The sequence below is a fragment of the Acomys minous genome (genome assembly GCF_964271855.1).
Source record: "Acomys minous genome assembly, chromosome: 5".
Lineage (NCBI taxonomy): Eukaryota > Metazoa > Chordata > Mammalia > Rodentia > Muridae > Acomys > Acomys minous.
In genome coordinates, this window is record NC_140494.1 from 24,908,657 (window position 1) to 24,921,805 (window position 13,149).

Genomic DNA, 13,149 nt, shown 5'->3' on the forward strand with positions numbered 1-13,149 from the left:
CAGTCAATGCTGCCATAAGGGAAAGCCCTGTCTAAGAACAAGCAGATCTTAAAGACCCAGGGCTACTAGAAAGTTCATTTCATTACGTCATACTTACATAGTTTCTATGGTGGTATTTGCTTTTATTTATCATTTATCTTCATTAGTTCCCTCTACACTCACAAGCTCAATACAAATATTTCACAGTATCAAGTTTGGATAATAATTCTGATGTCTGAAATATGATTAAATTTTATATATTTTAAGTGTTTTTCTATAAGCATTAAAATAATTTTACGCATTACCTTATTTGTACATGACAGTGCCCGTGTTATTTTGGACCATCAAAATTCAATAATTAATCATATCCAAAGATCCAATAGAGGTAAGATTTCTGTTAATAAATTGCCATTAGCAGTGCTATTTTATATAATAGAAGTCATAGTAAAAATCGGGTTTGGTAGCCCATAGTGTTTAGTAGGGTTCTTGTTTCCCTATTAACAGATAATTCAGTTTAAGCCCTTTTTATGTGTGTGTAGGTAGTTCTTACTGTAGTAGTTTCCATATTATTGTTTTCCTTTTTTTTTTTTTAATGAAAAAGCCTAATGCTGGAAATGGGTTACCATTTTTGTAATTGTTGGGCAGTGAGGGCCCTTAGAGCTCCAAACATTACAGGCTGTTACCAGAGCTCTTGACTGCTCTCCAGAACTTGACTGTAAGACACTGATAATAAAGGGCTGGAGACATGGCTCAGAGGTTAAGAGCACTGGCTGCTCTTCCAAAGGTCCTGAGTTCAATTCCCAGCAACCACATGGTGCCTCATAACCATCCATAATGATATCTGCTGCCCTCTTCTGGTATACATGCAGGCAAAATACTGTGTATACGATAAATGAATCATTATTTAAAAACAAAAACAAAGAAACAAAGCAAAAAAAGACACTGATGATGAAGACATTAGATACTTGAGTCACCTAACACAGAGAAATCAAGCTGCTACTGACCTGAAAGTTTCATCTCTAGTGGTAATTTTCACGTGATAGAAGATGCTATGCATGGTACCAGAGAGTTAAAAAATCTTCCATCTTAAACAGCAGTGACTGGCCTGGCAAGACACACACACTCTTTCAGTACTGGCACAAATGGCACAGGAGTTACCAACTACTTTTAATTGAATTTAAGCCCACATCACAAGTTGAAACCTATATCCGGCACCAATCAGGGTCAAGAACCTGTGGGTAGGTAGATCAAAGAATCTACTATTGTCATTGTGCTAAATGGCCACAGTGTTAAACCAACTCCTAGTGACGATATGCATAAGTTAGCATATCTATTTCTGTTTGTAGTAAACATGGTTAATGTGGATACTTATAATTGATCAAGGTGAGAAGAACAAGAGACTGCAGAGTGTTCAAGCCTAAACAGGACATCTGTACAAGACTCCCTCCTCCCAAATAATTAGGGATCACTGTGGAAGAGGTGTTAAAAATTGTACTGAGAGCTTCCCATACGCCTAGAAAGTACTCAACTACTTACTCAGAGCTACTGCTTGCCATGTTTCTGTTGGTCTGCGCGCACGTGCACGCATGTACGTGTGTGTGTGTGTGTGTGTGTGTGTGTGCGTGTGCGTGTGCGTGTGTGTGTGTGTGTGGTGTTATGCATATCTGCATAGGTGTACTTAGCCACGTATTTTCCTATTGCTATCAACTTTATTCATGTTTTTTAAAGATGGAATCTCTCACTGGGCCTAGAGAACACTCTTATGGCTAGACTGTCTACGCCTGTTAGCCACCAGGGTCTGCATGTCTCTGCTAGCCTGGTACTTGGATACCAGATGTACACTGCTGTTTCATCTTTTATGTGGATTCTGGGATCCAAATTCAGGTCCTCATACTTTCACAGGAAGCACTTTACCCACAACAACATCTTCCCACGACCCCTGCCCCATGTTCATATTTATCCTAATGCTTTTGAAGAACAATTGTTAAACCACTGACGCCTCACTTTCTATAAGTTGATTTTTTTCCTTCTCATGAGAAATAACAATAAGTTTAACCATGTATTATTTTCTCTTTTTTTGTTGCACGTTTTATGTAGGTTAAAAAAATTTGCTCCCATTGTTATATCTTGTTATATTGTTGTTATATATTGTATATATATGTACATATAGTTATATATTGTTATATCTCAAATAAATATATAATTCTATACACATATTTTATATTAAATATATATACATCTTTTACATTTAAACACACACACACACACACACACACACGCAATTCTATACCAGATAATTCTTTTTTTTTTTTTACCACATAATTCTTTTATCCTTGGGAACTTACTCTCATGCTAACTCCCAAGAGCGTGTTTAAAAGCTCCCTGAAGCACAGCACCCATAGAGTTTTCTGTGACAGAGTTTTGATTGATGGTCTGGTTATGCTGTAAATGACGGTTTGCGTTGATGTCTGGGCTACCAATAAACTTAATTTTACCTCATTTGTTCACAAGTAGAAAAGAATAGTAAGTATTCTTGTTGCATTAATTGCTTCGTAGCAGTATAATTAGTATTCACTGTAGAAGTTATATGTTACATTTTTAAACACTTTACAGTTTAACATTTTTACCTTTTTCTTTAACAGTACGTTGTTCGGAAGACTTCTCTTTATTCAGGTAGGATGTATAGAGTTTCTAAAAATTAGAGTTTAACTGACTATGAAATGCTTAAAAATGCTATTTGTAGAATATTTGTAGAATAGTGTGCTAGATTTATAGCAATAGTTTTCTAAAGCACTGGTGAAATTATAGCATTTTTTTCTAATTATGTGACACTATAATTTGAATAATTGGTTCATTCATAGTTTTCTTAGTTGGATCCATGATTAAGAAGTAGTGGTCCCATAATTTGAATGTCAGCTTTCCTGGCTCCTTCTCTCACTGTAAACTGTAATTTTCAGTATAACCAGACTTTCAGCCAAAGCTCTTCCCCAGAAGACTCTACGGATGCTGCTCTTCAGAGAGAAGCACATTCTCTTGTTTCTTCGCATTAATTGAGAGGGTCCTATGTACCAGTGGTCAAGATACAGTTCCCCAAAAGATCAATTCAGAAAGGCAATTATTGCTTTGTATGATTTCTGCTTTTCAGCTTACTAAGAAACCTCATGACAGTATCATAGTTTGTCCTAACCCTTGTGATAATTGCAGTATTACTCAATAAATAGTATTACCATCATAGTTTTAGGACAGATCTCATTTAAGCATGAAAATTATCCTAAATCAAGATGAAGTAAGTCCTGGAGGGGGTGATTTATGTTACCAGAATTAAAGCACAAGTGCATGTGACCATGTTATATTTATTATATTTGTTTTCTGTTTAAAGGACAGTATAAATGTATATTTCCATGTGCATATCACTTGTTTTCTCTTTCTCTGTTTTCTATCCTTTATCCTCTATCACTTGCCAGTTTTTTGCTGTATATTTTACTTTTCTTTATGTCCCTATTTGTATAGTTTTCAATTTCTCTTAGACACGTATTCATTTTTTAGTTGGTAGAGAGACAAAAACGGAGGAAGTGGGAGGGTTAAGAAATCTTGGAAACTGATATGAAACATGAACATCCTGAGCAAATGGTTGTTCCTGCCGAGCACCTAAAACTCAAAGGCAATAAGCTGTCTTCTATGGACGTAATAATTTGACAAAATGAGATTTAAAGTTATTCCCATTAATTATAAGGTCCTCTTCCTTACCCATCAGTGTGTAGTAAGATATTTTAATAACAAACAGGTAGTGAGGTGAGTCTCTAGTGATCAGAAAGAAGGAGAAGGGTGAAAATTTCAAGTTAGGCCAAAATAAAGATGAACATAGAATTAACAGAGGAAAGAAAGCTGTAAAAGAACAACAGGGGATGAGTGGGAACACGGTTTTAAAGGTAAAAATACTGAGATTTGTGACAATGTTGATAAAGATAATACAGAACTAAACACTACAAGATAATTACAATTGTACTAAATTATTTAAATGTATATTAAAATAGGTTTCAAACTAGTCTTGACATATGTGTTTTATTTTGTGTTTAATTTTTGGAGCTGGCAAAGTTTAGTGCTGTGGAATTTTAAAATAAATTGAGCCACTTACAAGAGTCTCTATAGTAGACAGGAATGTGACATAACTTACCTTATCTTGATTCAATTTTGGTAAGTGGAATCTAACAAGAAAATAGTCCATATCGTTTATATTTTCTATTTTTGAGGTGTAAAGGCTTTTAAAAGTAAGACCTAATGATCCTTTGGATTTCCTCAGTATCTGTCATTATGTCTCCCTTTTCATTTCTGATTTTGTTGATTTGATTATTTTTCCTCCAGCTCTTAGTTTGGTGAAGAGTTTGTTTATCATGTTGATTTTCTCAAAGATCTATCTCTTAGTTTTGTTGATTCTTTGAATTCTTTCTTTCTTTCTAATTTATTGGCTTCAATCCTGAGTTTGATTATTTCCAGCCATCTACTACTCTTGGGAGTATCTATTTCTCTTTTTTCTAGGGCTTTCAAGTGTTCTGTTAAGTTGCTTTTATGGTCTCCAATTTCTTTTTGAAGGCACTTAGTTCTATGAATTTTCCTCTTAGCACTGCTTTCATTGTGTTCAATAGGTTTGGGCATGTTATACCTTAATTTTAATTGAATTTTAGGAAGCCTTTAATTCCTTTATTTCTTCCCTGACCCAGTTGTCATTGAGGACAGAGTTGTTCAGTTTAAATGTGTGTGTATTCTTTTTCTTATTTCTGTTGTTGTGAACCAAAGTCCAACTTTAGTCCAAGGTGGTCTGATAAGATTCAAGGGATTATTTCAATTTTCTGGGATCTGTTGAGGCTTGCATTGTGACTGACTATATGGTCAATTTTGTAGAAGGTTCTGTGAGGTTCTGAGAAAAAGGTATATTCTTTTTTGTTTGGATGAAAACTTCTGTAGATGTCTGTTAGGTCCATCTGATTCATGACATCTGTTAGTTTCATTATTTCTCCATTTAGTTCCTGTCTTGATCTATCCATTGTTGAGAGTGGGTTGTTGACGTCTCCCACTATTAATGTGTGGAGTTCGATGTGTGACTTAAGCTTTAGTAATGTTTCTTTTACAGATGTGGATGCCCTTGTATTTAGGGCATAGATGTTCAGCATTGAGATGTCATTTTGGTGGATTTTTCCTTTGATGAGTATGAAGGGTCCTTCCTGATCTCTTTTGATTAATTTTAGTTGAAAGACTATTTTATTAGACACTAGAATGGCTACTTTGGGCTGCTACTTGGGTCCGTTTGCTTGGAAACCCTTTTTCTAGCCCTGTACTCTGAGGCAATGTCTATCTTTATTGCTGAGGTGTGTTTCTTGTATGCAGCAGAATGATGGGTCCTGTTTATACATCCATTCTCTAAGTCTGTGTCTTTATATTGGAGAGTTGAGACCATGGATGTTAAGAGATATTAATGATCAGTAACTGTTAGAACCTTTCATTTTAGTGTTGGTTGTGGAACTCTGTGTGCTTGTCTGTTTTTGGTTTTGCTATTATGAATTTTTATATATATATATATATATATATATATATATATATATATATTCTGTGGGTTTTTCTTTCCTTTCTTTCTTGTGTATGTGTGTGTGTGTGTGTGTGTGTGTGTGTGTGTGTGTGTGTGTGTGTGTGTGTGTGCAGTGAACCACCTTGGGTAGGAGGTTTTCCTCTTATTACCTTCGGTAATGCTGGGTTTGAGCATAGATATTGTTTAAATTTAGTTCTGTCATTGGATATCTTGTTTTCTCCACCTATGGCGATTGAAAGTTTTTCTGGGTACAGTAGTCTGGATCGGCATCTGTGGTATCTTAGGGTTTACAAGATGTCTGCCCAGGTCCTTTTGGCTTTTATGGTCTCTGATGAGAAGTCAGATGTGATTCTGATAGGTTTGCCATTATATGTTACTTGACCTTTTCCCCTTGCAACATTTAGTATTTTTCTTGTTCTGCATATTTAGTGTTTGGATTATTATGTGGTGGGAGCACCTCTATTGATCTCCAACTTAGTTTCTCTCTGAGCCTCATGGTTATTATTTTGGCTAAACTGGCTGGCTAGAGGGATCTGCACATCTACAAACCTCTACCTCTACCGCCTTTTATGGGTGACAGGCAAATTCCTCCATGCCTGGCTTTTACATGTGCTCAGAGTACCTGATCTCGGGTCCTTACACTTGTGCAGCAAGCATTTTGCTTACCAAATCACATTCCCAGCCCCAAGACATGCAACTTTGAACATAAAATCTCAGACTTCTCCAAGAATTTGTGAGTTTTTATTGACTATTTCATTGATTGAGAGACAAGGCAGAATGAGGTAGCTAGATGGTCCTTTGAAACCCTTAGATTTGCACAAAAAATAATAACTTTTCAAACAGCTGAACTTTTGCCATACTTTAGAATAGCTTCAATTACCCATTTTTTTGTGCGTTTTGCTTTACAGAACTCTAAGTGAATCTTCTTCAGGAATTACCTTATTTACACCACTCAGGGATAGATGGCATAGCTTTATCAAGGTAAATTGTCTTTTGTGAAATTATTTACTGTGCTGAAACTTGTTTTCTATAGTATGTACATTTAAAGTTTAGTTGTGGTCTACCTATCATCTTATTTGAAAAGTTGGACAGAAAAACATAAATCATAAGCTACATATAAATGTGCATTTATATAAATTATATATTATATAAAGTATGTAATTATCTTTACTATGATGAATACTAAATATTTTGAGGTACTAGCAACTGAAAATAGGGTGAAAATTCATAGTACTAGGAAAATTATACTACTGGTACTTTTCACACAATATAGAAAATCTTAGGTTTGGGCAAGCATTTTTTGATAGCTGAAACTTAATATGATGTTTAAATAGTACTAACACAGCTACCACAATTCCTATGCTTTAATAAATGCTTAGCATATCAAATTATTGTGTTAATCGATAATTAATCAATTAGTCTCCCTGGTGGCTTTAGTTTCAAAACTATGTATATTAGAGCATATATGCTTGAATATAGTTCTTTGTTCTTTGTTGGACTTTTAATGAAAATATCGTACTTTTTAGGAGATCTTTATATGTACTTCTCTCATTTGTTCTCTTGTTACAAAAATTAATATGCATTATGAACACTTAGAAATTCAAATTTTATTTCTTAAAATTAGTATTGGAATTTAGTTTTATCAGGTTGTTCTAGCCATTCTATTAAACTCTCGATGAAACTGGGCATACATGGATATCGCCAAATAATACCCAGCTCTAGAATGAAAGACTCGTGACGACCGCGTATTGAGAGTCTCTTCAGGTCCGACATGTAACGGTACAAGTTATTTAAGACACGTGTGTTCTACTAGCTGAATAGAATAGTGCCTGTAGCTCTTACAATACTTTATGTTTTATCATAGCAATGTCTCTGATAAGAACTTGGCCACATATTTATTTTATACAATGGCATCTAAAATTGTGGGAAACAGAAACGAGTGTGAGGTATGCAAAGGTGTCAGCACTAGAGTTTACTTATAGAACCAGGGTCTCCTGATTATGGTCAGAGGGCATGAGAACCAGGCGGGTCTGGAGGTGGGGCATCAGCAAGGCTGAAGTGAGACAAATTTATTGTAAGTGATCAGACATTTTACTTTTTAAAACCACACACACACACACACACACACACACACACACACACACACACACACACACACGACATTGGAATGAGTTTCTCCTGGCAGTGTAACGAGTCCAGATAGGGCAATGGAAGGGTCCCTGGCAGGCAGCTAAAGGGATCTAGGTAAGTCTTTAAGGGTGTACTTACCTGCATCCCCCAGGCAGTTATGCTGGCTGGAGAGAGAGCCTTGTGGTGAGTAGGCTTGGGACTAGTGAGTCCCATAGAGGAATGAGACGGGCAAGGAGGAGGTCATGGTCTCTCACAGGCAACTTCTGGGCGGCCGGCTAGCGAAGGGGTGAGAGGGAAGCATTTGTAGCTTTACCTGTGTACTTGAGCCAGGTGGGCTGGATGGAGAATCTCTCGAGAGATCTGGAACATAGCCAGTCCTAAGGGAAGGAAAGGGGCCAGGAGGTGTTAGTCCTTAAAAGATTTCAGCCTCAGGACAACAAGGATTTATAGGGTTGGTTAGGTGATCACAGGAGTTTGCCTGCATCCCCATGCCACACAGGCAGGCTGCAGTGTTTCTGGTAAGGAAGGATCTGGTATCTGGTAAGTCTTCTGGTGAGAAGGACTAGCAGCCAAGAGGGGCTTTGGGCCTCTGGTATGCAACCATAAGGCATTCATAATAGTTTCCTGCCAGAACACCATGGTAAAACCCCTTGCCAAAGATACCACACACTTCAGTTTCACAATTTTGAGAAGCCGTGCTTGTACTCACTTAGAAGTGTCTTCCATAACAGATGGCTTTCACAGTGTGGAAGGTGCTATCCAAGCTGCCGAGGGAGAAAATCTATCTACAGTCTCACCCAGCTGTAAAGACTGAGAACCACAGCAATTGTGGTGACTGGAAAGGCACTCTTATCCTGGGCCAACCGATAGCTGTCTAGTTGGACCCAAAGCCTGCCAAGCTGAGAGGAACTCATGCCTCATACATGTAAAACTAGTAAAGAATGCTTGAGTTGACAATCTATGCAGTAAACTTCGAACGCTTACCCAGATCTAGCCAATGGACAGGACACTCTCCACAGTTGAGTGGAGAGTGGGGACTGACTTTCACATGAATTCTGGTACCCTATATTTGACCACATCCCCTTGATGGGGAGGCCTGGTGTCACTCAGAGGAAGAATAGCAGGCTACCAAGAAGAGACTTGATACCCTATGAGCATATACAGGAGGAGGAGGAGGTCCCCCTCAGTCACAGTCATAGGGGAGGGGAGAAAATGGGAGGGAGGGAGGAATGGGAGGATACAAGGGAAGGGATAACAATTTAGATGTAATATGAATAAATTAATAAAATATATTTTAAAAAAGGAAAAAGAATGCTTGAGTTGAAAGCTCATGAGCTCTAAAAGAGTACTAATGCTATATTACTAAAGTAGTATAGTTTTCAACTGCCATGTAAATATTTATACACATAAATGAACATCTTAGGGTTTCTATTGCTATGATAAAACACCATGACAAAAAGCAACTTGGAAAAGAGTTTATTTTATAGTTCTAGACAAGGATAATTGAGGAAGTCAGAGAAGGAGCTCAAGCTATGGAAAAGCTGAAGGCAGGAACTGAAGCAAAAGCCATGGAGGAACACTGTTTATTGGTTTGCAACTCACAGCTTGTTTAGTCTGCTTCCTCATCTATCCCAAGAACACCTGCCCAGGGTTTGAACTACTCACAGTAAATTGGGCCCTCTCAAATCAATAATTAATCAAAACATACTAAGCAGACTTGCCTATAACCTAATATTACGTAGGCATTTTCTTAGTTGCAGTTCCTTATGCTCAGATGACTCTGGCTTGTGTTAAGTTGACAAAAAAGACACTGTGTTACTTATTGTTCTGTTGCTAAGAAAAGACACCATGAACAAAGCAACCTTTATAAAAAAAAAAAGCACTAAATTGGAGACTTGCTTACAGGGTTATATGATTAATCCATGACCATGACCATCATGGCAGGAAGTAGACAGGCATGATTTACATCCTGTTGAGAGAGAGAGAGAGAGAGAGAGAGAGAGAGAGAGAGAGAGAGAGAGAGAGAGAGAGGAGAGGGGAGAGAGAGGGGAGACAGAAGGAGGAGCAAGAGGAGGATAACAATGACGACAAAGAAGAAAGAAGAAGAAGAAGAAGAAGAAGAAGAAGAAGAAGAAGAAGAAGAAGAAGAAGAAGAAGAAGAAGGACGACGACGATGACCAAGGAGGAGGAGGAAGAGGACGACGAAGAAGAAGAAGGAAGAAGAAGGAGGAGGAGGAGGAGGAAGATGAGGAGGAGGAAGAAGAAAAAGAAGAAGAAGAAGGAAGAAGAAGAAGGAAGAAGAAGAAGGAAGAAGAAGAAGAAGAAGAAGAAGAAAGGAAGAGATAGGAGAGAAAGAGGGGGGAGAGGGGAGAGAAAGATGGGAGTGGGGAGAGGGCCTTTAATGGACTTTTAAAGCCTCACATCCCACCCTCAATGACGCACCTCTTCCAACAAGGCCACACCTATTCCAACGATGTTATGCCTTCTAATTCTTTCCAAGCAGTCCCACTGTGGACCAAGCACCCAAATATATAAGCCTATTGGAGCCATTCTCATTGAAACCACAAAACCAACCAGCATAATAGGTACCTGAGTTCAGTATCCCGCCCCACTTTTTGTCCTATGTACATCACACATATACAACAAATTCATACAAAATGTTTCATATATTTTTATATTGCTTTGTATTAATATAATATCCATAATTCTTTTTGCTAGTCTTATGTACCCCGTGCCTATAACAAGATCACGTCTTCTTTTGGGGGGTCATGAGCTGCTACACCTACTGATTTCCATATATGCATCAGTTAGGGACCATCCACGGGGGCATGGAAGACCTACTATTAGCCATATCCTCAAAGGACCCCCCATGTCTTGGCAAATATTCATTGTCAATAGCTCCTTGCTGTGCAGTGGGGCCTGAAGCTCATCTGCACCATTTATACTGGATGGGTTTCATCTTATAGAGCTTCTGCAGGTAAACCAGCTGTTGTGACTCCATGGTTGCCATAGCCATGAGCTGTCCAGGGAACAGCACTTCATAGCGTGAGCATGCATGCCCATTTGCATCTGCAAAGACTGGAGAAGGACGATGCATGTCCTGTTCTGTCACACAGCCTCTCACTGAACAGAGACTGAGTCTCATATTATTCAGGGTCCAGTGATCCTTTTATTTGCCATGCAGTTTGCAGTGAAGTGTTGCAGACACATGTGCAGCCGTATCCTGGTGTGTGCATGGATGTCAGCAACCTGATTGTGGGTGCTCATGCCTGTAGAGCAAGTACTCTTACCCCTCCCCAGCCTCCCCAGCTCAGAGAACATGCTTGATTGTAACGTGTTTTAACAGAGTTGGACTGGGAACACTGCAATGGAGCAAGGATCCAATGACACTCCCCCTTCACAGGAGACAATAATGAAGAAAGAAAACCCTGAAAGTGGGCCAGAGGAAGGTAGGAAGTAGGTTTTATACATAGAGAATGTTGGTGTAAAGCCGTCATATGTTCTCTCAGCCAAAGGGTTCACTACTAACTGCATAGGAAGGTGAAAGGACTAGTGTAGCGGTGAGGAGCCCTGCATGTTGTCAAACTTGAGGGACAGGTAACACAGCACTAGTCACTATAAGACTCACATTCAAAACTAGTCTTATACTTGGGAAATGTGAGGAAGTGAAGGAGAGAGAAGAGGAACAGAGGTTGAGAAAGGCAGTGAATGCTGATGATCAACAAGGGGAAATGAGGCGTGCTTGTTCGCTGCCATCTAGAAAAATAAGAAATCCTTCAGGAAAGACGTAGAGTGATATTGGGAATGTCAAGATACTATGTAATGAGTTCTGGCAGTAAGCTCTATTTGAGGAGAGAGAGAGATACTGCCAGACTACTACTCCTCAGTGCTTGGTTGCTATAATTAAGTTTGAAGCATCTGATCAGGCAGAGCTGTTTTAATTGCCTTTGATTACTCTAAACATATCTGATCAATCATATTTAGAGATACATAACCAGCGCTGAGATTGAAACAGTCAATGTTATGCCTCATATGAAATTTAAGAGTAGTATCTATGGTTCAAGAAATTGATTAGATACAAGGAAATCAGAAAAGTCATAAGTAGAAAAGCATTAGAGAAATACTGAGGTCAAACACAGGGTTTCAAATTAGGGGGTAAAATAGAATGAACTATGGGCGATCTAAAGTAAAGCAAACACCTATTTAAAGCAAAGGAACTTTGAGATAGACTTCATCTAACAAGACACTCTTGAAATAGTTCTAATATGCTTTCAGATCGTCTCATTTGACATGAGCTTGGATTTGGTTTGCTAGTATTTTCCTGAAACCTTGCTTCCATATACATCAGGAAGATATGTTTATAATTTTTGGTTTTCATTTACATTTTACCTTGTTTTGATATCTTGGTGATACTTGTGAAAGAGCATGGGAGCCTTCCTTCCTTTGATGTTTAATTGAAAAATTAAATAAGTCCATCTTTTAATGAGCATATTTTATAATTAGAGTTTAAAGGACTTAATGCTGGTTATGGTATCTATAAGCGTTCATATTATTTAGATTTATTTTTATGTTTTGTGTGCAGTAGAAATTCATCATTTCTGCTATACCCAGGGAAGTGGTCCCCAGCTCCAACAGGCACTCACTGGGAACCACAGTCCACTCCTTCCAGGGAAGCAGGCAGCACACAGTCACCACACACTCCTAAGAACCAAGGAAGAAAACACCCACCCCACAAAGACAACACCAGATATTAGCACCTAAAATTACAATCGTCTCAATCCCAGATTCTTTTACATTTTCCAGTCCTGTGGGATGTAGATTTTATAAGTATGTCCTTAGGACACTTTAGGTGGTATTGATATTGTAGGAAAGCCTCCCTTTCGGTTTCTGAGGTCTTTAATACGGGTGTTCTCTGTGTCTTTTGGTCAATATGGCTTAGTTTTTGTCAATATTGTAAATTCCTGTCATTTACTTGATTTTGTGGTATATTTAAGGACTATTTTTATTGATAGTTGACTGTCTTAATGTGATTTCTAAATGTTCTGTGCTCTTCTTGGTTGTGATTAGACTTCTCTTCAGATTGCAGTATTTCTTTCCAGGGTCCTACCTAGTACTGGCTTAGTGCTCACAAATTCCTTCAAATGCTTTTTATTATGGAAGTGTTTTAAATTTCTCATTCATTTGAAGAGATAGTTGACAGCTGTGGTCTTCTAGATCTCTATAAGCTTCTATCTAATACTCATAAGTTAATCTAATAGGTAGGCCTGATGTTATAAGTGACTTAATCTTGGTTCCTATGAGCTTCTTTTTGCTCATTCCTGTTATTTGTTTTAATGTTTTAAGTTACAGTGTCATGAGGGATTTCTTTTCTATTCTGTATGTCTGGAGTTCTGAGGCTTCTTATAACTGGGTAAATGTCTTCCTCTAGGTGTAAATTTTCTTCTTCTCTAATTTTATTG

General features: G+C 38.0%; 1 protein-coding gene across 2 annotated transcripts in view; it reads left to right on the top strand.

Moving 5' to 3' along the window:
* Positions 1-13,149, top strand: part of LOC311597707 (uncharacterized protein) — a 36,603-nt gene that overhangs the window by 11,250 nt on the left and 12,204 nt on the right. For both annotated transcript variants that reach the window (XM_084781991.1, XM_084781992.1), the window contains exons 6-8: positions 303-364; positions 2,622-2,652; positions 6,469-6,541. In XM_084781991.1, coding sequence (XP_084638117.1) covers positions 303-364; positions 2,622-2,652; positions 6,469-6,541 — 166 coding nt within the window. The remainder of the gene's footprint in view (positions 1-302; positions 365-2,621; positions 2,653-6,468; positions 6,542-13,149) is intronic.